The sequence below is a fragment of the Eremothecium cymbalariae genome, chromosome 3 (assembly GCF_000235365.1).
Source record: "Eremothecium cymbalariae DBVPG#7215 chromosome 3, complete sequence".
NCBI classification, from domain to species: Eukaryota; Fungi; Ascomycota; class Saccharomycetes; order Saccharomycetales; family Saccharomycetaceae; genus Eremothecium; species Eremothecium cymbalariae.
In genome coordinates this window covers 945,403-972,320 of record NC_016451.1, presented here as the reverse complement: position 1 = coordinate 972,320, position 26,918 = coordinate 945,403, and the positions used below count along the sequence as shown (strand labels likewise).

Sequence of the window (26,918 nt, the reverse complement as noted above, 5' to 3'; positions counted from 1 at the left end):
CTACTACTCAATAACATCCAAGTCAAAAGACAGCTCTTTATCTGCATCCATATAGGAATCACAAACACACCATAAGGTTAATCTATGCTTTCCAACCTCTGAAATAGTAACATCAAGGTCATAAGACTGCGTTTCTTTCGTCAAGGATACTTTACGAATTGCATACAGTTGTTTAGTAGAAATTTCTCCAATAAATATCCACCAATTTTCTAGTTTTTGGACTGGAAACCGGCTAGAAATCACTATTAAAGATTCTGGCTCCTCATCTCTTACTATAGTAACATTTATGCTTTTCGGTTTGTTTGCAATCATAGAAGCAGATTTATCAATTGAATACTGTAATTCAATATTTGGATAACTGTTAACAAATTCTGCGACGTGATTTAACTTTATAGCAGGTAAAGATATTATAGAATTACGTTCTTCATCTTCCAATGCCATTATATCGTATACTGTTTCGACCTTGTGGTCAGCGCACTTCTGTAAAATTTCACTGTCAAAATACGGGATCTGTTTTAATGGGCTGTCAGTGTCCCAACAGCCTTGTACTAACATCTGGGAAAGATCAATCGCAGTTGTCACGTTCAAACGACCATCACCTGATAGAATGTCTATAATTCCATTCAGTAAAGGAATAACCTTGCCTAAAATACTGTTTAAATCCATCTCCAATTCAGCGGGCAGCTTCAAGCGGGAAAAATGAGCCTGCAGTAAGACAAAAACTTTGAAGGCAGGTAATTCTTGTTGTAAACCAGCAGAATATTGAAAGGGTAAGGCACTATGAATCTTTGATAAAGTGGTAAACTCCTCTTGCCGGAATTGGATATTTTCAAATTCCAAAGCAGAAGCTAAAGTTTCAATAATGGACTTTAATTTAGTACTCTTCTCCAAAGAATTCATGAACATATACATGGTCTGGAATGAAATATTGTAATGTGAGCTGATCATGCATCCGTTCAATGGAGATATAACCTCATCTGCTTCTTGTTGTTGGTCTTCATCAACTGAATGATTGATTTCGATAACAGAAGCTTCCAACAAGTCGTCCAATGTATCTTGAACGACTTCCGTAAAGTAAGCGGATATTCCCATAGGTGAAGTATCCTTAACTCCATAATAACTTGGATTTGCATGAATACGCCTGTAAAAATATGTGTATGTTATCCAATCCACACAATCCTGTTTGCTTTCAATAATTGATGTAGCTATATCAGTTATGAACCCATCATGAAGATAGAATGGCATGTAACTTTCTGTCGGGAGCGGTTCTGTCAAAAATTTCTTGTAATAATCCTTGGTTTTTGAATTTGTCAAAATTATAGCTCTGCCAGGATTGTTGCTGTAGCCGGTAGAAAGACCAAGCATCTCCAAAAGTTCAATTATCGTGTAATTGACATTGCGATGTTCTCTGATATCATAATACTGGGTGCTTAATATTATGACATTATTTGAAATAGGTGCCTGGTTATGGAAATCTCTTGAACTTAAAGTAACTGAAAGCAATCTTTTATTGTGCAACTCTTCAACAATATTTTTGTCAGATGCATACATCCCTTTGTAGAAAAAGCCAATTCCTTTTTTTAAAAATTCTTTTAACTGTAAATCCTTAACTTTTATCAAATAGTTGTCTAATTCAGAGGCATTCATTTTCGATAGTGATTTATTGATAGAGTTTGCAATTTTCGTAAACGTTATACCAACATCAATACAAAGTTTCCTGGCGGATAAGAAAACAACTGTATTGAGATGAGCGGGTGTATTTATAATAAGTTCAAAGGCAGACTTCAGCATTGATGGATCCACAGATACTTTATTTGAATCCTCATAAGATTGAAATTGAATTTGAAATGGGCTGTTTCTTTCCTGATAAGAAAAATTAAATATGTTATTTTTATTCGCTCCTATCCACTCTCCGAAATTACGACCGTCTGCCAATGAGGTAGAAAGCCCAACAGTTCTCAAATTAGTTTCTAATTGACCCCTGATAAAGAGCATTCTGGATATAATAGTCTCATATATAGCACCCTCTAATCCATTACTGACCATATGAACGTCATCTAAGATCAATAATTCTAATGTCTGAATATTTCTCCTTCGTTTCCAACGGCGTGATATTAAATCAAACTGGGAAGGTGTTGATAAAATTAAATGTGATTCCGTGAGAAGTCGTAGGTTTAATGTTAACTCAGCGCCAAATTTATTAATATTTTTACCGCCAGCGATATTTGAAAAGTTATGTTTCCATTTCTCAAGTAATCCGTCAATTCGTTCCTGAGATGGGCATATATAAACTGCACGTCCTTTCCCATTTTTCCAATGGTTCAATAAAGCTAATTCTGCCATCACAGTTTTTCCAGATCCTTTACATGCACAGATCAAGACATTGTCTTCAGTATTGTAAAGGGGATGAAAAACATGTGTTTGAAATTTATTGAAATGAGAAAATGGGAAAGTATTCATATATTCGTCCTCACCCACTTCGTTAATGGGAATTAAGTCTCTTTCTATCAATTGTGTAGGAGCAGGAAATTTCTTCGGTAGATGTATTTCATTTAAAACCACTGGTATTCTATAATCAGCATGCAACCACTTTTCTGAAGATAAACTAATAAAATATGCAGGTGGAACTTGGACTGGCTTGGATAGATCAAGCTGTATTGTAAACTCAATCAGATGCTCTGTGTGACTATAATCTTTCATTATAGTTATGGTATCGGTATATAGAATCACTTCACCATCGGTATCTTCAACGGTAAGTATAAATGTTTCTGCATGTCCGTGAATTTTAGAATCCCAAATCCACTCTGGAATCAGTTCTAAACTAAACTTTAATACGCTCTGCGTTATGGGTTGTATAGAACACTCCATTCTGAGCTTTGGGAATCTTTGAATTAGATCATATGTAGCCTTCCCAAACTTTTCGGACCTGATAGCTTGCGCAACCTCAGCCGGAGATTTTAGGTAAAGATAACCAATCCAAGGCAAAGAAGATGCTTCAGTTTTTTTAATGATTTCTATAGGGCATCTTGGAAATTGTCTAAGAGGTGAATTCGTTAACCACAATCTTCTGTCAATTGATCTGCATATATTTAGCAAAATCTTTGTAAGCCGTGGCCAACGCTTTCTCAAGCATATTTCAAATAATGCTCGAAATAATCTACCTGCATTCTGCGTGATGAATACCATATCCGCATTTAATGCAAAGCCATCTAGTACCAACCGAGAAATATAAGACTGTAGCAAAATATTCACTTTTGCCAGTGGATCATCTGCATTCTCTTTAATGGGAATTGGTGCTCTTTCAAGTAATCTTGTAATTTCATGTTTTTCCTCTTGCCGACAAGACATATATTTGAATTCATCAGATTTAGCGAATATGTTCAAGATATCAAGTTGATCAAGCTGCTCTCCCAAACTTTCATTATACATCGAAATGGTGGTATATTTGATGTAAAAACGAGAAGCTATTCGGCCTAATTCAGTTGATCGAACATTACCTGAAAGAGCATCATAAACAACTAAATTATTGTTATGAAGAATAGTGAGTGCAGAGTGGGCTAGGTTGCATCTATAATTATACAAAACGGTATCTTCAGGGTATTTTTCAACAGGAACATTATAGATATCAGGAACTTTTAGCAAACGCACATATAAGTAAGTATAACCTAGCCAATCAACAGCATCGAGCCTATTCTTCACAGAGCCCAGAACGATTTCAGCATTCAAATTATCAACAAATCTGCTTATAAACTGTGATTCAATAGGGAGTTGTTGGTTTAACACGGCCAAATAATATTGTATATCTGACTGATTAGTGATAATGATACCCTCACCATTTGTGTCATATCTTGGTCTACCAGCTCTACCTAACATTTGTAGTACATCCTGGGGCGAAATGTGAGTCCATTCACCTTTTTCAGGAGAATAAACATCTGTTCCCTTAATGATAACTGTGTGAGCAGGTAAGTTAACACCCCATGCAAGGGTAGCTGTTGATACAAGAACTTTCAATAATCCATCAGCAAAAAGGTCCTCTGATAAGGATCTATCATCTTTCATAAGCCCGGCATGATGAACTCCAATCCCAAACTCTACCAATTCACATAAATGGCGATCGCTAATATTCTTTGATTCGCGTTTTAGAATTTGAACGGCTCCAGGATCTGATGGGATAAACCGATTAATATTTTCTTCTTCAACGAGTTTTTCTTTTATCCATCGAGCAGTTCTTGAAGTATCTTTACGTGAATGAACGAAAACTATAACTTGATGGCCTTCAGCAACAGATTCTAGTATCTTTTCATAGCAGATATGATTCATGGCGTTAACTTTCTTGATAGCACTCTTCTCAGTAATACCGCAAAATTGTTGAGCCAGCGGACATGGCCTATATGATGAATCAAAGTAAAATAACCCTTCTTTTGGAACTCTTAAGAATTTTGCAACGTCTTCAAAGTTCGGTAGAGTTGCGGATAGCCCAAGTAACCGTGGTATGGATTCAAGATCCTGATTTCTGAACGAACGGGCCACTATACTTTCTAACACAGGACCACGTTCATCATGCAATAAGTGAATTTCATCAATAATGATAAGACGGACGTACTTTATAAAGCTTTGGTTAGACTCATTCCTCGTAATAACGTCCCACTTTTCTGGGGTGGAAACCAAAATCTGCGTGTCTGATATTTGCTGCTTTGTCAAATTAGAATCACCGGTTAACTCTGCAGTCCTAATTCCATACTGTTGTAATCGTCTTTGAAACTCTCGAACCTGTTCTTGCACCAATGCCTTCAGAGGTGCGACATATACAACCTTGAATTTAGATATTTGTAGCTTGTTTCTCTCGACGTTAAAAAACTTAGAAATTGCTCTCAAAATGGCCAAAATAGCTACGTTTGTTTTACCAGCACCAGTCGGGGCACATAACAGGATATTTACATCTGTATCAAAGACCACAGGGTATACCTCCGATTGTATGCGATTTAAAGTCTTGGTTTCAGTAACAGGGAATGCCTTTTGTGCCCATTCCGGAAACTGAGAAATTGGAACTAGTGGAAAGCCATCTGTTGGCATCAAAGGAGCGGGAATATGAATCTCTTCATAAGATGGCTTTATTCTTTTAAAGGAATCCTTTGGTAAAGAAATCCGTGTTGTAGTCAAAAGTTTTGATCCAGGATCAAAGGATAAAGTGTTCAAATCAACGATTTGAAGGTAATTTGAAGTAAAATCATTTTTTTGTTTCTTCATGGCAGGTTTTAAGGATTTTTCATTACTACTATCACTTACTCGGCGTTTTGGTTGCACTTCTCTCTTTTTATATTCTTCAACCAAAGAATAATGTCCATTTTTGAGCATTTCTTCCAACACCGACTCTCTTGTTTTTTCTGAAACTCGTGATAGCTTGGTACCCCAAAATAGCGGCATCCTATTTAACACAATGAATTCTATCAATTCATAATTTTCAAACTTCAAAATCTCGATCAGTTTGCTTTCTAAATCTTTCGTGGCATATTCTTCACCCAAAAGTTGTAGAATCTTTTCTGAAATATTATGTACAAGATCATCTGATACTTTTAATACCGAATTGATCTTCCTTTGAAGATAATATTCATCAATAACATATATCGGTATATGTTCCACGGCGTCATTTTTCGTTGAACCATGAAATTCAATAATATCATTAGAAATTCCAAGTTTAATGTCGTTGGTTTTTTGGTCATTAGTATCGATCAGTTCAATATTCATTCCTTCACCTAAATCTTCCAGAACTTGATTGGTAGTTGCTTCATTATCTTCATCATCATCATCATCTTCTGAGCCACTATCATCTATAATGGCAACTTCATTACCAGCCTCTGGTTCTGTGTTCCGATGATAATCTGTGAGCTTTTTAGATAGGTTAACAAGCTCATGGAATTTATTTTCCCCAAGGTTCATATCCAGATCTTCTTCAATCTGTTGCTTCTTAACAGTCATACTATGTTCTGATTCTAATCCATCTCCTTTCAGTACTTGCAGTACAAGATCAGTTGCACTAACTACCACAGAATGAGGCATATCATTTCCTAGCAGCTCTGAAACATATGCTAGAATATTTCCATATACTTCTGTATTCGGTTTGGTACTTGGATAATATTTCAATGTATCAATTCCATCCGCTAAAACACTTCTTAGTCCTATATTTCTTGTAGCAGTTGTTGTCGCTGCTTCTTTCTTGACTTTTGCAACAGGAAGTTCTTTTATCATGGGCTTCTCAGCAATATTAGAATCTTCATTAGTTGTTATTTGCCCCATATCTTTTATAGATATTCTACCTGCCATTGACTTGGGTTGAGCTATCGCTGCATCCTTTAAAGGGTCAGCTTTATTTTCCTGTAATCGTCTATCAGCTCGTAGAACTTTGTTAGACATTCCATCATAACGATATATTTCTCGGATCTTCTGCTTGATCTCATTTTTCTTCTCTTCAGACATATTCAGTGGTTCGATATATAGACCATATGACTGCGTGTCAATGAATATGCCCTGGCTTGCAGGTTATAGAAGATGCGATACGATCGATGGTGCTGAGTTTTTAAAACTATAAAATTTTCAAACGTCATATAAAACGAAAGGCTTTGACATGATGAACTTTAAAACACTGGTCTGCTACATGCTTCTAATATACCTAAAACCTCAAGTTAGAGGCTTTTATGTTAGAGTAGGGTTCCCTAAGTCATAAATATTTGGTTGTATCTATGCAGGATATATCGCTTTTGAAAAGATCGCGTGGTGCTTTAGGTCCCAAAAGCAGCAATATCAAAGTGTCAAACAAGAGATCTAAGAAGATTGGTGAATATTATAACAAATTTAATACTGGTGGTGAATCATTCGATGTTATGGAGCAATGGTATGAAAAATATGCACCAACCTCAGTTGCTGATGTGGCTATTCATAAGAAGAAGTTGTCCGATGTGAGATGTTCACTTGAAGCTATGTTATCGGGGCAATGTGATCAACGTATGCTATTATTAACTGGTCCTGCGGGATGTTCAAAGAGCACAGTCGTCAAACTGCTAAGCGATGAACTGGTGCCTAAATATAGGGCTTGTGGCGGTTTAAAAATTCGTCGATCTCTCGCAGCTGATAGTACATACATTGAGTATGATAACGATATAACTGATGTGTCACCAATGGATTCATTTGGTGATTTTTTACAACAGGCAAGGTATAAGATTGGTAGCAATCTTTCTGTGATCTTAGTAGAGGAGTTGCCGAATGTATTTCATGATGAAACACGTCTACGATATAATAAATTTATGATGCAATGGTTGCATGCGGATATTCCTCTACCGCCATTGGTTTTGTGCATTACCGAATGTGAGCTTCCAAGCAACTCTAAAACGTTTAGCCTTGATACTTCATTTGTTACTGAAACAATATTTAGTAAAGATGTACTCAGTCATCCACTTTTAACTAGAATCAAATTTAACCCCATAAACGCTACATTGATTACTACTCGACTGAAATATATAGCAAATTGTGAAAAGTCTCAGTTTACTAAAATGAAATGGAAGCGATTGGGAAGCTTTATCAAAGAATTGGCCGCTGGACCGGGCGATATTCGATCTGCAATATACATGCTTCAATTTTGGTGTTATAGTACTGGGGATGGTAATTTATTGTCACCAAGAGAAACTTCTCTCAACTATTTCCATGCTATAGGTAAGGTAATTTATGGATCTAAAGATGATACCGACGAGCAAACAATCACGAAATTGATGGACACGGAGAACTTAATAAGTGATACCTTTAGGTTGGGCATCTTAGAAAATTATTCAAAATTCAATAATGAGAATTTGCCCTTGACAGCAGCTGTGGAAATTGTAGATGCATTAAGCGAGGGCGACATAATTCAGGATGCAAGTTCAATACTGAATCAATACACGGAATATATGATACGAAGGGTGCGATATACATTTAGTAATTTACATGAGGAACATAGTCATCATGGGAAAGCTGCGTTCCCGCGGGAGTGGAAAGTCAGAGACCTGCAAAATCAATTTCATAACGAATCTGAAGCCTTTTCGATGATTGAATTCTATAAATACGGCATATATCCAGGGTTTAAAGACGTTGCAATGTACCTTGGTTATTACGCACCATTAATACGCGACGCCAAAAACTTTTCAAAAAAGAGTCTAGAGTATATTATTAACAATTTACAAGATAAAGTTGAAATAAATGCAATCAAGCAAAAATATAAATGCACCATAGAGGTTGATGAGGCTACAGATTATCTTCAAAGGATTGGGGGTCCAATTGGATCCGTTGGAGCCGACAGCGACATGCTTACAAGAAAGTTCCAGAGTACAAATAAATTATACCTTGAACTCCGTCGTAAGCAGGCTCTAGCTTCCCTAAAAATAGAACACCAGATAGATATAGCCCTATTAGGACAAGAAAATGATTCGGCGGATGGTGAAGATCTGAAGGACGACCCCATCGAGGACTCCAGTCCCGAAGAATATACCTTAGATGACGATTCGCTGTACGAGATACTATCCCAGCGACCGTTAAAAGGACCTCCCCGGTCAAATGCAACAACTAATAAACTGCAAATCACTCATGATGAATCACTATCGGACTCTGATATAGAGAATCTATAATGTGTATTCTTTTTGTCTATTTATTAATTCCGTCGCGACATTCAGTTTTCTCCCAACCAATCTTGGTACCATTTAAAGTGAACATATGATTAAACCACATAAAAGAGAGGGAAACATCAGACGCACTAGGTAAGATCTATATGAGTCTCAAAGACCCTTCATAATCTCAGGAACCTAACGTATGTTGAAAAAACTCGGGATCTTCTTCCAAGTATTCCTTGATGATATCCAAACCACCTTGAAAGTCACCATTAGCATACAACTGTGGAAAAGTTGGCCAATCAGAGAATGTCTTCAACCCCTGTCTGACGCTATCGTCTTTTAAAATATCAAAAAACCCAAACCTGACCTGGTGTTCTCTCAAAATACCCACCATTTGACGAGAAAACCCACATTTTGGCTCAGAGGGAGTACCCTTCATAAATAACATTACAGGGGCAGCGTGGGTCAGTTTCTTTAACCTCTCATTCAACTGCTCCTCGGTCTCTTCTTCTTCGTCGTCATTACTAGCCATCCCCAATGACCCCTCCCCAGCCCTTGAACCACTACTACCCGCCACTCCCACTCCACCGCCACCGATAAGCTGCCCTAAAACCCCGACAAACTCCTTGGGATCAGCTCCCGATAGCTCCTTCAGAATCGTCCCTTCTCTAATCAAAACAAAATATGGCACCACCGACACTTCAAACAGTTCAGAGATCTCAACAAACTCATCCGCGTTCACAGATATAAATACCACCTCCTTGTTGACCGGCTCCTCACTCAACGCAGCAAACACCTCATTCATTGTCTTACATGGCTCAGCCCAAGGAGTATGAAAGTAAAGAGCAAGTAACTTCTTTCCCGCCTCCACGGTAGTCAAGTTTGTAAACTGATCCTGCGATGTAATTTCAATAACAGCCATCTCTCCGCTATACTATATATTCTGCAGCACACTCAATCCAATAGATTCGCCTCACTGACTCTCTGAACTAACCCAGCCTTCGACAAACTTGTATAACTTATCTATGAACCTGCCTTCTTTGTTTCTCGTTATGTTCGAGTAGCCCAAATGTTCATAAACAACACCCACACACCTTGACAATTATATCACGTGCACTCTGACCAATCAGACGCCGTCCTATTACTAAACCTCCGTCCCCCTACTGCGGTCTCCCACCGACCCTCCTGCCCACTCCCTCCTCATCATTACACATAAACAAACAACTAAGCCGCCCGCATTCCAAGTCTTGATCAAGCGCAATACCACTGCCCTTGCCCCCGCCCTAGGCCGCTGCCATATGGATATATAGATATACACAGTTCTTGCATAGATAGAACTTTGGTTTTTAGACCCTTCTTTTTTCTTCTTTCCTTCCCAATTTTCGCGTAGGCGTAGGCTCCGCCTACGCCTACCCCTTCAACCCAACTGGCCCACCGACAGCTAACCGCAACACATGCATATTACCTACGATACACGACCCAGTAGATCTACATTTATCCCCCTCTTTTTCGACAATGGAGGGGGATCTGACGCCGGCCAATCGCTCATCCAATACTCGTGGACACGTATCCAGTTTATCTTGCCACAACAAACACAGCCTGCCCCCTCCAATCCGTGATCTATATGCATCTTCGTAAATTGCCCTTTGAACCAGCCGAAAACACCCGGAACCGCTGGCTGCATTGACATCGTCACGTGACTGAAGCCTTTTTGTCCGGGGAACATAAACAAAAAAGAGACAACCCACCACCCCCTTTCCGCAAGAAACCGTGCACAGCCAGCACAGCCGGACACCACCACAGACGGCCCCTCTGGCCCCCCGTCCCGCCCCAAAACCAGGATGCAGCGTTTTTGTGGTTTCTGCTTTCTTTTTTTCCCCTACAGAGATAGATTAGTTTAGGTCAGGTCGTTTTGTATTTCCTGGCCCAGAGTTCTAAACTACACTTTACATCTGAACTAACCACAAAAAGTCGTTCTAATTGAAGAGACAAGGAAAACCAACAATTGAAAGGTATGTTTACAAGATAATTCTAGGTGTTACAAGTTTAGACTATGGCAGCGTCGATTGGCGACCAGGGATTGAGTTTTTTTTGTTTTTGATTGTGTTTTTGATTATACTGTGAGTTTGTTTGTTTGTTGTGAGTGTTGTGTGGTTATGTTTTTAGTGGTAAAAATGGGGCATGTTGCGCGTGTGTGTGTGGGCGAGGGGATCCTGGTTAGGTTTGTTTATGTGAAAATCGTCGTTTGTGGTGATGGATAGCGGGTGATGATTGGTTTTGCCACCGATTTGGGAGAAATGGTGATTATTCGATCAAAAACGTCTAGAACGATGCGGTTTGTGATACGGTAGGGTAACTTTTTCACTGCCTGGCCTGGCCGTCTTCGGCTTCTCGCAACAAGAGCGAATTTTAATGAAGGTGGCGAAAATAAATTGTGTTTTTGCGGGAGATAGAATGAACCGAACAAGAAAAACAAAAGATTGCGCACAAACAGGGGTTGGTTGGTTTGGTGGTGGTTGTTCGTTATAGACATGGAGGTGGTATGTGTGATGCGGTGGCGAACGGGGGAATACAGGACAGGACACACACACAACAACAACAACAACAACAACAACAACAACAACAACAACAACAAGTCACGCAGGAATTTTTAGATTTCGCAAAAAGTACAAAAAAGAAAATAGAGTAGTTATTTATTAACGCACTACTTTTCCTGGAGCCAACCGATTTTGAACTGCAGTTGTAAAGAAAGGAAAAAAGAACAAAAGTGTTGTTTTTCTTCTCTTTTCTAGTTATAAACACAATATCAGAAAAGTAGTTATAGTGTTACTAACGAGCGTAAATTTTGAGTCAGAACACCCTCCCCCCTCCCCCCGAACAATACCAAACTATTACACACAATGTCTTTAAGTCGTGAAGATTCTGTCTATTTGGCTAAGTTGGCTGAGCAAGCCGAGCGTTATGAGGAGATGGTTGAAAACATGAAGGCGGTTGCTTCTTCTGGGCATGAGCTATCGGTTGAGGAGAGAAATTTGTTATCTGTTGCGTATAAGAATGTTATTGGAGCACGTCGTGCTTCTTGGAGAATTGTTTCTTCGATTGAGCAGAAAGAGGAGGCCAAGGAAAAGTCCGAATATCAGGTGAAGTTGATTAGGACTTACCGTTCTAAGATTGAGTCCGAGTTGACCAAGATTTGCGATGATATCTTGAGTGTTTTGGACACCCATTTGATTCCATCGGCTACCACTGGGGAGTCCAAGGTATTTTATTATAAGATGAAGGGTGATTATCATAGATATCTGGCTGAATTTTCTGCTGGTGATGTCAGGGAGAAGGCCACGAATGCTTCCTTAGAGGCATACAAGTCTGCTTCTGATATTGCTACTACTGAGTTGCCTCCGACTCATCCAATTAGATTAGGTTTAGCTTTGAACTTTTCGGTCTTCTATTACGAGATCCAGAATTCACCGGACAAGGCCTGCCATTTGGCCAAACAAGCCTTTGATGATGCTATTGCTGAGCTAGATACGTTATCCGAGGAGTCTTACAAGGATAGTACTTTGATCATGCAGTTGTTGAGGGACAATTTGACCTTGTGGACCTCTGACATGTCTGAAGCTGGGCAAGAGGAACAGCCTACTGATACTCAGGAATGAGGGGGTCAATATGTGGGGAAAAGAGCGGATTACGGTTGTTATCTTGAGGAGAACGAGAGCGTGGAGCAGAGTTAGTGGTAGAGAGAAGGAGAGTTTGAGAAAGAAGAAGCAACACATAAAAACAACACACATACACCATACACACAAAACCAGCCAATGAAATACTACACACATATACACACAAAAAATACGACTAAGGGGTGCGCACGCGTGTCGTCCAGCCACACTACACTACAACACACAATACACGCAATATTATACGCACGCGACAACATTTACACACACGCATGCATGCAACACGCAACATACACGCGACGCACACACAACTAGATGAATGACGTACTGTAATATGAAACAATCTTTTATTTCTGTTTACCTATCGAATTGAACGTACCTATTTTCTTTTAGACAAGATGGGCATTTTTGAATATGTGTTTCTTTATTATTATCTTGTATCTCAATCACCCAAGCAAGTTTCCGTGCGAAAAGGGACGGGTGTTCCTCAAGAGTTTTTATCTTTTTCTCTATTTTTATTATTATAGTTAAGCTATTGTTATTGTTACTATTATATTTTGTTGCTTTGAGATAAAAAAGGAATAAAGTCCGAAAACTCTATATTCTCCTCCATTATTATCCATTAATGAATTTTTATTTTTTTGTTTGTGAGAACTGCAGACAATAATGTCCTTAAGCGCTGTTTTATTTGATCGAGAGTTTAAGAGTTAACCAGAAAAAATGTGAAGAGAAATGAAGAAACCCAAGATGTGTGTTAGTTAAAGTGTTTCTGTTGGGATGGTGTGTGTTGTAGTATTGTTTGGTTCTAACCGTTGAGATTAGATATGTCTGAGGTACTTATTAGCATGTCCATTTGAATAGAATAGAGTAATTTTAACGGGAAAAAACAACCTTTGTTTTCATAATATGATTGCCCAGCTCTTATCATTATCATTATCATTATCATTATTATTATTATTATTATTATTATTATTATTATTATTACTTCTACTACTACTACTACTTCTACTACTATTATTATTACTATTACTACTACTATTATCACTATTACTATTACAATTATTTTTTTCTTTTGATTTCCATCGTGTCTGACGTTTATTTTTGGTCTCCCATTTCAACGCTCTCTTTCTTGAACTACTATTACCCGTTAGAGATTTTGGTTTAATTATTAAAATGACTGGTTCAAGATTTTATCTATTTCTGACACTTGATCGATCATCATGCCCTCCCCAAAAATATCACATTCGTCAGTCAGTTCCTTTCTGATGAATCCGTTTATCTGCCATCCCACCAAATATCCTTATCGTTCCTTTGTCCCTCTTTATACTTATCAGTATGTAACTTCACTTACTATTTTACCTGTCTATTATTATCAATGAAATGTATCCTCGCAAAAAAAAATTCTGTTAGTGGCTTCGTATAGCGTTCCAATGATATACTACACCACCATCTTACTGCCTTTAAACTATTCCTACTACCACTGCCATCCGGTATTTACTTGTTTTATATGTTTGATTTGGTGTCAAAAATCTCGAAAAGTTGCATACGCCCTTTTCTTTAGTTTGTATAATAATTTAAAGGGGAGCGAACGGAACCTTAGTATTTAAAAATACCTCCTCCATACAACGAGTTTTCAAGTCGTAACGTAAGGAAAACGACACGACAGGAAGCACTAACGCAGCCCCCCTCTCTACCATACCTTCTAAAAGAATATTGCCATCATGGCTGAACAAGAAACTATATTACAGCGCATTTTCCTCACAAATGTTGTTATTGGAAGTGTGTCTGTGTTGGTTTTCCTCGGCCAACTCTCCTATATCTTCACCAATTTTGCAGCATTTATCAGGTCAATATTTGGAGTTACACTCTCTATACCATTGGTGTATTTGGAATTTAAACCGCTTCCTTGGTTATCGAGATTCGCTTCTTTCTACTACAGTTACTTAGGCAGAGGCTTGTTATTAGTGCTTCTCTCAACAATGATAGTGACCGAAGGGTTTTTAGCTGTCTTCTCTGTATACTTTTTATTCATCGCAGGAGTGGTCTTCATCGTATGCGAATATAATTCCGGGGTCATTGAGCCACCTAGCTTCAGAGATGAAGGAGCCAGCCTGACTGTTGGCGATGATGACGATGATGTTATTTAAACACTATTGTTGAAAAAAGGACCGTTCATTATATACATGATCTGATGGGCTTGCAAAATTTAGAAGCGATTACGATATACTACTACTGCTGTTGCTACTACCACTACTACTACTACTACCACCACTACTACCTAAACAGTAAAACCCCCGAAGTTACGCATTTCGCAAGTTTTTATGTGGAGTCAATAACTTAATCTGCACCATCATTGAATAATATATTATTAGAACTGGGTTAGCTTTTATCTAGAATCTTTTTGTTATAGGTAATGGACAATATCATCATCACCAGTTCATGTATAGAGCCATATTTTCATCGTGTGAAGACTTTAGAATTTCTGTAAATGGTTTGGCACACATTATTGAAACAATATCAAGATAAAACAGAGGCAACTATGTGCATATAACGAGACATGAATCAAGATATATATGTACAGATATATAATAGTTGTATCAAACTACCAATTATGCTATTAAGTTATTTCTCTTTGAGTCATCACGTGGAGACCTTGGGGGGAGGGGTTGGTTTTTTTTTCAGACGTGATTTTGTGTAAATTAAGCGAAACCTTAGAATTAATGTAAACGTCAATGGGCCTGTTTAATGATGAAATGCGACATAGTTTCCAGGGTTGGGCTTTACTTGTTGCAGTTCAGTTACTTCTATACAAATGATGTGATAAAAGAAGATTAATTAAGGATTATTGATCTTCAAATAAGGTATCGACAACGTTGCTTCCATATGGAGCTGAAATGGGACCAGCTCAAGGCTATAGTATTAGATGAAGATGAATTCATCAAATATTACAGTGACCACATTGCTACCATCACCGATGTTATAACCAACAAACCAGAACGACATTTGAAAAAACTTGTTATACCAAGACGATCATTTACTGCTTTGCAACTCTCGACTGCTTCACCACGTGAAATCTCCTTGAGCTCAAGAAGTGTTCTTCTAGGCGGGATTCCTGAGCTGTGGTATGCGCAGCATAGTAATAGTGTTCTCAAGGCCATGGCTAAGCTAATGCGTAGAAAACCAAGGAACAGAGTTCGCTATATTTATCCAATTGGCCATAAATCATCCCGGCACCTTCGGAGTAAATATGCTAGGAATAAGAAGTACAATATAAAGTCTTCTGAAAACTCAAGGGGACACTTAGGTTCTATTATTCAGGAAAGTGCAAATGGCTGTCATAATAGCAAGCAGCTTCATAATAAACAAAGCCCAACACGGCATAATATGCCTTCTTTACCGTCAAGTAACAACTCAAATGGAGGCGTCGCGGACAACCAATTAGCACATTCCGGAGATGATTGTGTGGTTGTTAATTCTGGTTTCAACCACGCTATAACAAGTGAACTAGACAGTGTGGTTCAACAGCCGAAGCCGTCGACTGCTAATCTTCATACTATTCCCACGGTAAAATTTGATATGCCAGGCTCGCCGTTAGAGAGTACGGATGACATCATGAGTCTACTTTTACGACTGAAGAACACAGGAACGGGTATATCCACTGTGAATGGAGACTCAACTTCTGTTTATTGCTCGGCTAAGGAATCCCTTAGAGATCCTATAAATGATGAGGACGATGAGGACGAGGATGACTCTATAGAAGAGGGATTCCCTGACACTTCGGTATTAACAATTGAAACGACGCATATTAATGAAACAGAAAGAAGTAACATCTTATCCAGTTCAATGGCTTCTGGGTGTCTTAAAGACAAGAATATTTTAGCCCGTAAGACTAGTAGAACTTCCAAAATCAAATTTGATTTATCTACTGCACGACCTGAAATAAAACAAGCTGAAAAATCCCCAGACGAGGATTTGAAAGTGTTAAAACCAGAACCAGAACCTTTACCCATCCCCAAATCAAGATTTTTATCATCTTGTGCATCTTGGGAGGAGCCCTTGAAAGGTACATGGAGTGTAGCCCATAGAGCTAAGAAAATTGTAATCCATGAATGGAATCAAGTTAGAGCCAAGGAATCTGATTTCAAAAATAGATTCTTTAACCGCTTTAGAATGGGTGAAGTTATTAAAATGGAAAAAATGTTGGTTTTGGTAAAATCTGCTGTCTCAGTCACACATCCACCAACAACGTTTTCTGATGCAGAACCGATCGATACAAGAGTATATGGGCGTTGGAAAGAACATATAGTGGTTGCTCGAGCTACTGGGAACCCAGATACACCAATTTATATACAGTTCCTTGACAGAAGAGGTATTCCTAAGTTAGAAAAATGCAAGCATGTTAAGTCAATGGATTTCACCTTGACAGAATCGTGCTCGGTGGGGTTCTACAATTACTTAGATAGGACAATTTACATTCTAAAACCTGATGAAAAACTAGAGAAAGATTTGAAAGAGGGGAATTTAAGCGATAAGGGCCATGGCTACAAACCATTAAAAATATACATTCTAAGATGTAGCACATTAAGATCTTCAGGCAGGTGGCTTGGATTTTTGCGGGAATCCATTGGTTTGAAAACGATTCCGGATGCTCTTGATATCCAAATTCCTCAAATGAGGATGTCATTGTCCGTATCGTTGCCTATTCAAGCGTTAAAGGAAATGAAAGAAAAGGCTTCACAAGAGCAAGTAGAATTGAAGATTTTGCAATTAAAGACAGGGTACAGAGTCATTCCATACCCTTTACTTCGATACATGGGTCTAGTTATTAGAAACGCATTGATAGATGCTGGATTCAAGGATGTAGTGAGGAATTGGGAAGAAGAAAATGTGTTAATGGGGTTTAGCTGGAAGCGTTATGACATGCTTGAATGGGTGCTCGGTGATCAAATAGATGCTTTATATGGGTCATTTTTTTTAAATACGTCGCATATCTTAGAATACAGACAGTTGACAGATTATCCAAGATCAGTTTCGTTAAATGCCAGTGATAACATGGAGGAACCTCCACACATTGAGGGTTTCCTTGCAATTTGTGCATCTAGACATCAAGGTGGATCCAAAGATCTCTTTTCACATCGTTTTATTAAACTTAAGTATATGTATACCTGCAATGGTATACTATTCTATACAAGAGCAATGAAAGGTATGCCTCCTTTACCAACATTCGATTTATCAAACGAATTCGGACAATTCAAAAAACCTTCGTCCTTGCAAGAGGTTCTTAAAAGTCTTCCCGAAATATATGACCACAACCCATATCCCCTAGATGCAAATAATCACATTTGTTGGCTCAATGATAAATTATCATCCAAGGACTTTCTTTATTTTGATGATTTTGCTTTAAAATCGGCTGCAAGAAAAGTTTCCCAAATAATTAGAGCAGAGTGTGCAATAGATCTTACACAGGTGGAATCAATATGTACTTTGGATGTAAAAGAAGCATGTACAATTGCTAAATCCATCAAATTTTGGAACAATGCCAATAACCTCTTTTGGAAGTCCCAATCGTCAATTGAAGAAACATCAAAGTCAATAATTGTTATCACTATGAAGAATAAATCATCAGTTAAATTGCTTGCTCCTAATATTTCAATGGCAAACGAATGGATTCGAAGGCTTAATGAACTATCCAATTATTGGACTGCACGGTTGCATAGAGACCAGGAAATAATGTGGAAAACTAAGATGGCAAATTTGAAAATGCTAAGCATACAAGAACAGAATGAATCCAATATTCTAGGCAACACACCCAGATGGATCAATGAACGTGGTTGCGTAAGTGATGCCATTTACAATGTTAGTTCAATATCTGTATTACGGCCGTTAATACATCAGGGTATCTTGTATCAAAAACCGCGTAAACATTCTGTCTTTATAAAATGTTATGTTACATTAATTCCTGGATTCATTGTTCTTTTTGAATGTTTTAAGCGATCAATAATGGGTTATTCTTATAATACCGTAGGGTACGGGCATTATGTGACGGTTCCCATTGAAGAATGTTACATATATTCAGGAAACATTACATCTCAAGATCTATTGAGAAGGGATAGAGAATTTAACAGCATGAACCCTGGTAATAAGTCTTTACCAAGAGTGTATCTCGATGGTTGGAAGTCTTTGGAAGATGAGCCTCATAGATGTTTTACCCTATGGTTTGGTTCTAAGGGTGCTATAGTAAATTATAAGTTAGCTAAGAAAACAATGGGTTTTAGTGATGATGAGGACTGTTTAGAAGATAACGTTGATATCGATGCTGAAACCAAGACAATAACATCAGAGGAAGAACTTGCAGGAAAGCTTGCCGATCCATATGTGATTGTCAGTAGACTAGGCCTTAATGGGAAGTCAATGGTATTCATGGCAAGGTCAAGGCAGGAACGGGACCTTTGGGTGCACAAAATTCATTGCGAATTAGAAAGAATTAAGAGATTGTGATTGATTATAAGGAAAAGGAAAATAATTAAAAAGAGTGGAACATCCAGAATCAAATATTCACTAGAATTCTTTCATATTATAAGATAATTGGAATTGTTAGTTGGAACGACATCTTTTAACTGCAACGTTATCTAGACTATGATTTCATACGATCACATTCGGTGCTGTAAGCAGACGATGTAGCATTAACTGTCTTTATTTTTGTTTGTTAAAATTTACCAACTCAGATAATAAATACAGACGTATGGCAAGAATCTGGTGGGTCAAAAAATAATTTAGTGATACAATTGTATTATTCAAAACCGAGTGCAGGTTGTATTAGTAGATAGTTACTTAAAATCATTACATATTGAATTTATTAAAGCTGAAAATTTCTTAATCTATATTATAATTATTAATGTCCTTGTTATTAAGTTAAATGTCTTAAATATACCCATATGAGTCACAGTCACCTACTGGACTAGTTGGTGTCAATACATTTGCCATTGATTCATTCAAAGCAGTATCTAAATCACTGAAGAGAGAACTCCATGCTGCGCTGTCTCTAGTTTTTAAGGGACCCATTAAGTGATTTGAAGTGGTCTGCGATTTTTGGCTACATGACGAATTCACCGGTGATTCCATATTCGCTAATAATGAATTCGCTTCATTACTTAGAATATGGCTTATATTTGAGGCTGGAATTGTATGATGTTCCAGAGTTGAGATATCTGATTCAGTGGTTGGTGTTAGAGCTTGCTCACCATTATTTTCAGAAAAGTTGGTGAAACTTTCACCATCATCATCTTCATCAGTTAGAGCATCTTGGCCAAATGCCATGTTAAAAGAATAACAAATAACTTCGAATACATCGTTCCATTTGTCTGTTTCGACAAGCTCATATACCTTATCTGAGTAATCTGCATTCAAGTACCCAACTTTAATTTTTAACTCATTAGGTCTCCGTTTTCCAACATTGCAGAAGGCAGAATAATCCATTAACAGTGCAGATCTCCCAGTTTCCATAGAAGAATTTGATATAATTGTCACACCAATATTTTCTCTCTGCCAAGCACCGTATATCTGCTGGTATATATCTGCGGGAGAAAATTTTATCGAACGATCTGCTTCAGCTAGCAAAGAATTCAAACCTTTTAACTTAGGAATTGCAAGCTTCAATGAGCATGAAGTTACCAAATACCCATCTTTATCAACAAGGCAAAGTTTAGCGGTTTCCAATTTCCATGATAATGCCTTGCAAATGTTTACCAATGTGTTAACGTCGCCATCTAACAATTTAATTGGATCTATCTGGAATACGATAAATAAGTCATTAGGAATCTTTCTTTTCAGTGATAAAATAGAACTGATCCTTGTATTACAATTTCTAAGTGATGTAGGTGTTTCAGAGTGTTCACTATATTTAAAAAACACGCTTCGTCTTATAATAACACTACCATGTATACCTCTCGTTAACGTCGTCGTATTTTTATGCCTGCCGCTCCCATTTTCTGTAAATAAGGATGGATATGAAAGGGTAGAAGTTACTATATTTAACTGAAACTTCATCTCTGGATTCAAAAAGGCGGTGATCCATTTTTCTAAAACCTGTGTCGATTTTGAGCCCAAATCTTCCGTGATATAAACCGTCTCATTGCCAATTGAAATAGTCAATACAGATGACTCTAAGGTATCGATTTTAACATTTGAAAGACTGTACGCTGATACAGAATTAAATTTTAGTCCAACGATTGTATGATCAGGAATTTTATCGGTTATTCCAACGACGAATCGATGCTCGAATAGGTAACATATACATTGAGAACGCACTTTAGTGCGAGAAGTAAAGGTGCACATAAACCTGTCGACTAAACGGAGCAAACCAAATTGAGAATCTATCTGCCAATCAGGAAAATTCACAAGTAATGATTGTACAAAATAAGAACGCAACATTGCCAGAGACAACACTGAGCTATCGTTACCCGAGTCGCTATTCTTAGTCGGAACAGATGATACAATAGAAGATATTGTAGATAAAGTACTCGCCTTTCGCTGTATTAGCTGGTTTTTAAAAGTCGGTGGCGGTTGTAACGGTGTCGATATATTCATGGGTCGTTTAGGGATGTCCGAACTATATGCCCAGCCGTGTTGGCTAGTTGGTGTGATGTCAAGAGCTGGCATTCTCTGACTAACCTTTGTACGTTTAATCAGATACGTGGAAATCAATCTATCACGAACGTCATCATCTTTTGGTATACATCTATTAGGAGCAAGCTTCCCTTCACAAGCAACACAAGCTGGAAATATAGAGTAGATCCCATCACTATCTAGGGTATCAAACGAACCTGAAGATTCCGAATCCTCTGATAAAACCCATAAACAATCCTCATGACATGTATGATCGCACTGCAGTGCAATTATCTTTTCTGCATAGGATCTTGTCGTAACTGGTTCATCGCATAGACAACATTTTTCATTAATAATAGACTTTTTAGGTGAAATAAAATCATCAGCATGTCTTGAACCCATATTTGGAAACCCTAAACTTTCATTATTATTATTTGCACGCACTGCCGGTGTCAATGAAGCATATTGAAGCGCCGGTGGTGTTGGTATAGATGTAGATCTCTTAGGAAACTCATTTATTGGAGAAGACAACGCAATACTTCTTGACCGTTCATCACTAGCCTGCGGACTTTGGCCACTGTTATTGGTATTGCGCTTCCTTTTTAGATTTAAACGTTCAGCCCACCTCCTTCTGCTCCTTGGCGTTAACTGCGATAGAGGTGAAGATCCATTGGAAAATGGAAACGCTTTATTTGACGGTGTAACTGGTGGAGTAAGATCTTTAGGAGGAGCGCCCACTGTTATAACGGGCAGAGAAATCTCCTTGCGAGCTATCATCACGCTATACCGGTACTCAAAAGATCACTTGACAGACTGTTCTATATGCTATTGGATTGGTGTTTCAATACTAGAAAACTTAATGCTTATAAGAAGACAAGTTAAAGTATGAATAGCAATTCATATGCAACCTTTTTCTAAAGGGAAAGGAGAACATAAGGAGAGGAGGATGAAACTGGAGCCCAATGCTACTATGAAGTAACCGGTAGAGTTAACTAATTACTACAAATCAAGTCCAACACAAAGCAACCTTTGTTTCAGATTTTTTCTGTATCTGTGCCTATTCCCCAAACAATAGTTGGTGATGTAAAAATTAACATGCAGGTTTATCTTGGAACGTCTTAAGTCGTACTTAGGTGTACCGTAGAGATCTCAAAACATACAGTTGCTACACTGCTTACTTAGGAAACAGTATTACCACGATTAAGAACGAATACTGAAAACAATTATTTTAACGAGGTCTTTGCTATATATCCTTGCGTGAGGTTCTCCAGAAATTTGTGGAGATAGATAATAGATACAGAATAGATGTAAGAAAACCACAAAACAATGTTTGTTGGCATTGTAAGTACAAGGAGAGCATATAAATGGGGTTTTTATGAGAACGGTTATTTATGAATTCGGAGAGAAACCAGCACGATAGAAAGAGTAAATATCTAGAGATCCGCATCCAAAGTTTTATTAATCAACCCATCCCGCTTTTTGTTTTGTTTACTGTATGTAGCAAATTAAGCCATACTAATTTATTCTTGATACGACGATTATTAAGAACTGACGGAGCATAAAAGCTATCATCAGGGCAGAGTGCTGATTTTGTTGGAGAGAGTTCAGCATCTGACTGAATGACTAATCACCATGAGTTCTGGCTGCAACTTGGATAAGAGAGAGAGCAGCAGCGAGCATGTGATGAATCTTGTGACAACCTTTTGATTGATACCCACATCTTTCATAATAATTCATAATTAGTGCGTTTGTAGCTGATGAAACTCATTAGTACCTATTCTTTTTTGATAATTTTAAGTTGTTAGTTTCCTTTGGAATGTCAGTTTCCATCCGACGCATGTAATTTATACCCAGATCTTAGGTTATATATAGTAAGCCATTGTTGGTATCAGCAGCTGGGTATAATTAATGGAGGAGGCAGTGAAGGTTATTTTTTTTATTTTTTTTTGAATTGTAGAGGGTGAGGAGAGGGATAGATCATACAACAAAATCCTACTTCATCCAAAACCTCTATTCTCTGTAAGCAAAGCCATTCTTCTTAAAGTCCCAAGTATCATCGGAGATTCTACCTCTCAAAGTTGGAGTTTCAGAACCTGGGACATAGACATCTTCGAACAAAATGGACATCTTTGCCTCTGGAGCAGGTGCAGCGTCAGCCAACTCGACTTGTTCATCAACGTACTTTCTAGCAGCCTTATCGTATGCCTTAATTTCATCTTCTGTGGCAATACCCAAATCTAACAAGTGCATCTTCAAGCCCGCAATAGGGTCGTTCTTGGATCTCATGTGTTGAATTTCATCTCTAGTACGATAAGTGGTACCTGGGTCAGACATAGAGTGACCACCATATCTGTAAGTTTCATATTCTAGAACAATTGGACCATTACCAGAAACACACCAGTGTTTAGCAAATTTAGAAGCTTGGTAAACGGCCAAAATATCCATACCATTGACTTTTAAACCAGGAATGTATTGACCACGTTTGAAGTATTCAGTCATAGCAGATGATCTAGAAGCAGCAGTACCCATACCATATTTGTTGTTCTCACACGCAAAGACGGCTGGTAAATTCCACAACTTAGCCATGTTGAACGATTCAAACACTTGACCTTGATTAGAGGCACCATCACCGTACAAAGCAAATGCACAGACATCTTCATTTTTGTATTGGTGAGCAAAGGCCAACCCAGCACCTAAAGGAACTTGGGCACCCACGATACCGTTACCACCGTAAAAACCATCTGTATACATGTGCATAGAACCACCCTTACCATAAGATACACCGCTTCTTTTACCCATCAACTCAGCCAGCACTGCTTGAACAGAACTACCTCTCATATAAGTAAAACCATGACATCTGTAAGAAGTAATCACAGTATCACGCTTCGTGATAGCATTTTCAATACCAACGGCAATAGCCTCCTGACCTACAGACAAGTGACAAAACCCTCTAATCTTCTTGGCTTTGTATAAAGCATCACAGGCCATTTCCATTCTTCTAATGATAATCATATCCTTGTACATTTGCAACAAATTACCCTTAGTCACCTTATAAGTTAAGTCTGGAACATCTAACATATATCCTTCAAATGAACTCTCGGGTAACGCAATCTCCACGATGTCCTCACCACCTGCTACTCCTGCAGAGTCCATTGCTGGCTCTGCGTCTACCGCACCAGTGGACGAAAACGTACGCAACAAAGAGTGCCTAGTCTTAGAAAGAGCCTGTTTTCTAATTGATGATAGCATTAGGTGCAATACAGTTCTGATACTATGTGGCGTTAAAAGTAGGATTTATTGGATCGATCAATAAATCAAGATACTCTTTCTCTGGCTTTCTGAAGAAAGGAGAAATTAAATGCACTGAATTTTACAAAAACCTCCTGCAAAAAGTAGAAAAGAGATGCTTCCTAAGCTTTATAGAATTTTTTCAAAATAGTCTCCTATGCCGGTTGTTGAAAGTTGAACTATCAGGATTTACGTAAGGGCCCCTCTACTAGGTGTGGGAACCGTATTCGTAGCGATAGCCCAAATCAATAATATATAATGCTGTAATATTTTACTTAGCTGCGGTGTTGAATGTGCGAAGGCATTGAATTGAAGTGGCAAATAACTGCACTGCAGGCACAAACACACATCCGTAGTTAAACCGCGTGAAGAAGAACATCAGAGTAAAGACATAGATGTCAGATTTAGAGTGCAGGAAAGGACCTATGTACTGGGCACGGTGGTTTTAGATGTCAGTGTAATAATGCGTTATGTATTTTATCTTTTTCACACATAGAAGTCTTGAAATAAGACGCAGGTAACGGTTTTCCAATAAAGAGCTAGAAGTTTGTAGGCTAAGCAGGTGCTTATGGACCTTATAGAAAGACCAAGAAAATGCAGGGCTTTCAACTATGCAAAGTGACACGGAACCTTTGAAACGCCGATACGAAATATGCTATCACTGTATAGATATTCCGGTCGGTCTTTCGAAAGAAGCGTTTCTTTTTCTATATTGTGCTCTCGAGACTTCCTCGAGCCTCTCTCAGTCTAACCGAAAAATTTTCTGATGTGGAAAGGTGAGATGAGATGAGATGAGAAGTAAAGAAGAATAAAAGAAAAATATAGCATTCAGTGTGACTTTGTATAGTGATACTCAAGGATTAGAGAAATATAACTAGTGAAGGTACATTTAATAATGGCTTTAGCGATCTCTAATGAAGATACGCAGTTGCTGCTGAATGATAAGAACGTATTACAGGAGCATAATCTGGAAAAATACCGTACCGCTGGGCAGATCACAGAAACTACGTTGAAATTTCTAGTCAGGTTGATCAACAATTCTTACCATTTTAAGAAGTATTCCACGCCACTTTCAATATCTGAATTATGTTCGTTAAGTGATTCTTTTATGCAAACTTGCATCAATGATGTGTTTGCTAACAAGGTAAATGAAAAAGGAATTGCTCATCCTACAACGATTGATATTGATGAGATAAGTAAAGGTTGGGCCCCAGAATTAGATGATGCAAGCAATCTAACGCATTGGAATAAGGATCATGCCATGGGGAAGAAGAGAGAATCTGTTTGCCAGGGTAGGAAGAGTGCAGTTGCTGGTTTTTTGCAGGAGGGTGACGTTGTGAAGATAACCTTAGGCTGTCATATCGATGGATATACATCGCAGGTATCTCATACACTTGTGATTTATCCAACAATTACGAGCGAAGAAACGCAGGAATTGGTGCCTGCTGGACCTCTCTTGGGACCTAAGGCAGATGCTATTGCTGCAACACACATTGCTGTCGAAAGCGTAACTTCTTTATTGGCTTGCGCATTAGCCCCAGAAAAACTTCCAGCTGCTTTCCCAGAGAGACAGGTGACGGGTTCTTTGATTAGACTAGTGGTAGATACGATTGCTAAGACATATAACTGTGCTTTAGTTCCAGGATCCCGTGTTCGCAGGATTAGAAGGTTTTTAGCTGGTCAGTATGAAGGCGTTGTTGCGGAAAGAAATGTTAAGGGTGTGTACTGGACAGAATCTCACCAAGAGGCCGAGCTTTTATCTGCTAGCGTTGAAGACAAAGATGTTGTTAAATCTAAGAAGGGCAATGGATTTACTAACGACAGCGCTATTGCAACAGATGACTTTTCAGTTTTACCAGGAGAGGTTTATTTGATTGATCTACAGATGGCTCCATTGGATGGATTGCCTCGCGGTCTAATCACCTTACAGTCTGTTGATCAGTACAGTGGCAAGTCTCACAACCAGGAGACCCTGGTTGCTAGACCAAGCATAATATGCCGAGACTTTGCACAACAACAGGTCCTAAAATTGAAATCTTCTAGACAATTGTTGAATAAGTTGGACAAATCAGGTGTTTTCCCAAAGAAGCTATCCCACCTGTCCAACGCATTCCCATTAGACATTGAAAACCCTGATTGGGAAACCATTTCCAAGGAACTTAAACCCTTGAGACTGGGTTTAAGCGAAATTACAAACAATTATTTGGCAACCGTGAAAAGCATCCAGGTGTGCAAGCTAATTCCTTGGGATACCATCTTAAAAGCTGCAAACCCAACTGGATCCCACGGCATCGATGCTAATGAACAAGCGCTTCCTGGTCATGAACTTCCTTTGCCTCAATTGAATATCTCATCTTTGAAGTTGAAAGCACTCATGAAGGAAGCTATTTCCGTTCCAGTTGCACGTAAGTCCATAACTGTCGTTCTCTGCAGTAGTTCCATAACATCTTCAGGTAAAGAAGAACTTTTGAAGTTAAATGGCGGAAGTTGCACCAGAACTAGTTGGGTTCATTCTAAATATGAATTGAACAGCTCTGATAAAATTAGCCAAGGTATTTTTCAACTAGCTCAATTGTCAAAAGATAAGCGATTCGGTCTAACAATTCGCGAAACTCAACCTTGGAAAATGAAGAATATGAAAGATACCGTCACTCCAATTAACCCTGACATGGTTATGGAATAATTGTGTTTTATTTGTCCTTCACCCAGCAAGCACTATCATAAG

General features: G+C 38.3%; 9 protein-coding genes across 9 annotated transcripts; 5 read left to right on the top strand and 4 right to left on the bottom strand.

The window, feature by feature from the left end:
* Positions 1-3: 3 nt before the first annotated feature.
* Positions 4-6,474, bottom strand: BRR2 (ATP-dependent RNA helicase BRR2; the record flags this gene model as incomplete). Its single annotated transcript, XM_003645763.1, has 1 exon — positions 4-6,474. The coding sequence occupies one exon, from the start codon at positions 6,472-6,474 to the stop codon at positions 4-6; it is 6,471 nt and encodes a 2,156-aa protein (XP_003645811.1).
* Positions 6,475-6,737: 263 nt separating this feature from the next.
* RAD24 (Rad24p) lies at positions 6,738-8,648 on the top strand (the record flags this gene model as incomplete). Its single annotated transcript, XM_003645762.1, has 1 exon — positions 6,738-8,648. One exon carries the CDS (start codon positions 6,738-6,740, stop codon positions 8,646-8,648), a length of 1,911 nt encoding a protein of 636 aa, XP_003645810.1.
* Positions 8,649-8,814: 166 nt separating this feature from the next.
* On the bottom strand, positions 8,815-9,552 carry Ecym_3514 (PICOT family protein; the record flags this gene model as incomplete). The annotated part of the gene is made up of 1 exon (XM_003645761.1): positions 8,815-9,552. One exon carries the CDS (start codon positions 9,550-9,552, stop codon positions 8,815-8,817), a length of 738 nt encoding a protein of 245 aa, XP_003645809.1.
* A 1,978-nt stretch (positions 9,553-11,530) lies between these two features.
* On the top strand, positions 11,531-12,286 carry Ecym_3513 (uncharacterized protein; the record flags this gene model as incomplete). The annotated part of the gene is made up of 1 exon (XM_003645760.1): positions 11,531-12,286. One exon carries the CDS (start codon positions 11,531-11,533, stop codon positions 12,284-12,286), a length of 756 nt encoding a protein of 251 aa, XP_003645808.1.
* Positions 12,287-14,022: 1,736 nt separating this feature from the next.
* Positions 14,023-14,448, top strand: TVP15 (Tvp15p; the record flags this gene model as incomplete). Its single annotated transcript, XM_003645759.1, has 1 exon — positions 14,023-14,448. The coding sequence occupies one exon, from the start codon at positions 14,023-14,025 to the stop codon at positions 14,446-14,448; it is 426 nt and encodes a 141-aa protein (XP_003645807.1).
* Positions 14,449-15,184: 736 nt separating this feature from the next.
* SPO71 (Spo71p) lies at positions 15,185-18,799 on the top strand (the record flags this gene model as incomplete). Its single annotated transcript, XM_003645758.1, has 1 exon — positions 15,185-18,799. The coding sequence occupies one exon, from the start codon at positions 15,185-15,187 to the stop codon at positions 18,797-18,799; it is 3,615 nt and encodes a 1,204-aa protein (XP_003645806.1).
* Positions 18,800-19,222: 423 nt separating this feature from the next.
* On the bottom strand, positions 19,223-21,682 carry STE5 (Ste5p; the record flags this gene model as incomplete). Its single annotated transcript, XM_003645757.1, has 1 exon — positions 19,223-21,682. The coding sequence occupies one exon, from the start codon at positions 21,680-21,682 to the stop codon at positions 19,223-19,225; it is 2,460 nt and encodes an 819-aa protein (XP_003645805.1).
* A 1,233-nt stretch (positions 21,683-22,915) lies between these two features.
* On the bottom strand, positions 22,916-24,154 carry PDA1 (pyruvate dehydrogenase (acetyl-transferring) subunit E1 alpha; the record flags this gene model as incomplete). The annotated part of the gene is made up of 1 exon (XM_003645756.1): positions 22,916-24,154. The coding sequence occupies one exon, from the start codon at positions 24,152-24,154 to the stop codon at positions 22,916-22,918; it is 1,239 nt and encodes a 412-aa protein (XP_003645804.1).
* Positions 24,155-25,088: 934 nt separating this feature from the next.
* On the top strand, positions 25,089-26,876 carry ARX1 (putative hydrolase; the record flags this gene model as incomplete). Its single annotated transcript, XM_003645755.1, has 1 exon — positions 25,089-26,876. The coding sequence occupies one exon, from the start codon at positions 25,089-25,091 to the stop codon at positions 26,874-26,876; it is 1,788 nt and encodes a 595-aa protein (XP_003645803.1).
* Between the last annotated feature and the right edge of the window lie 42 nt (positions 26,877-26,918).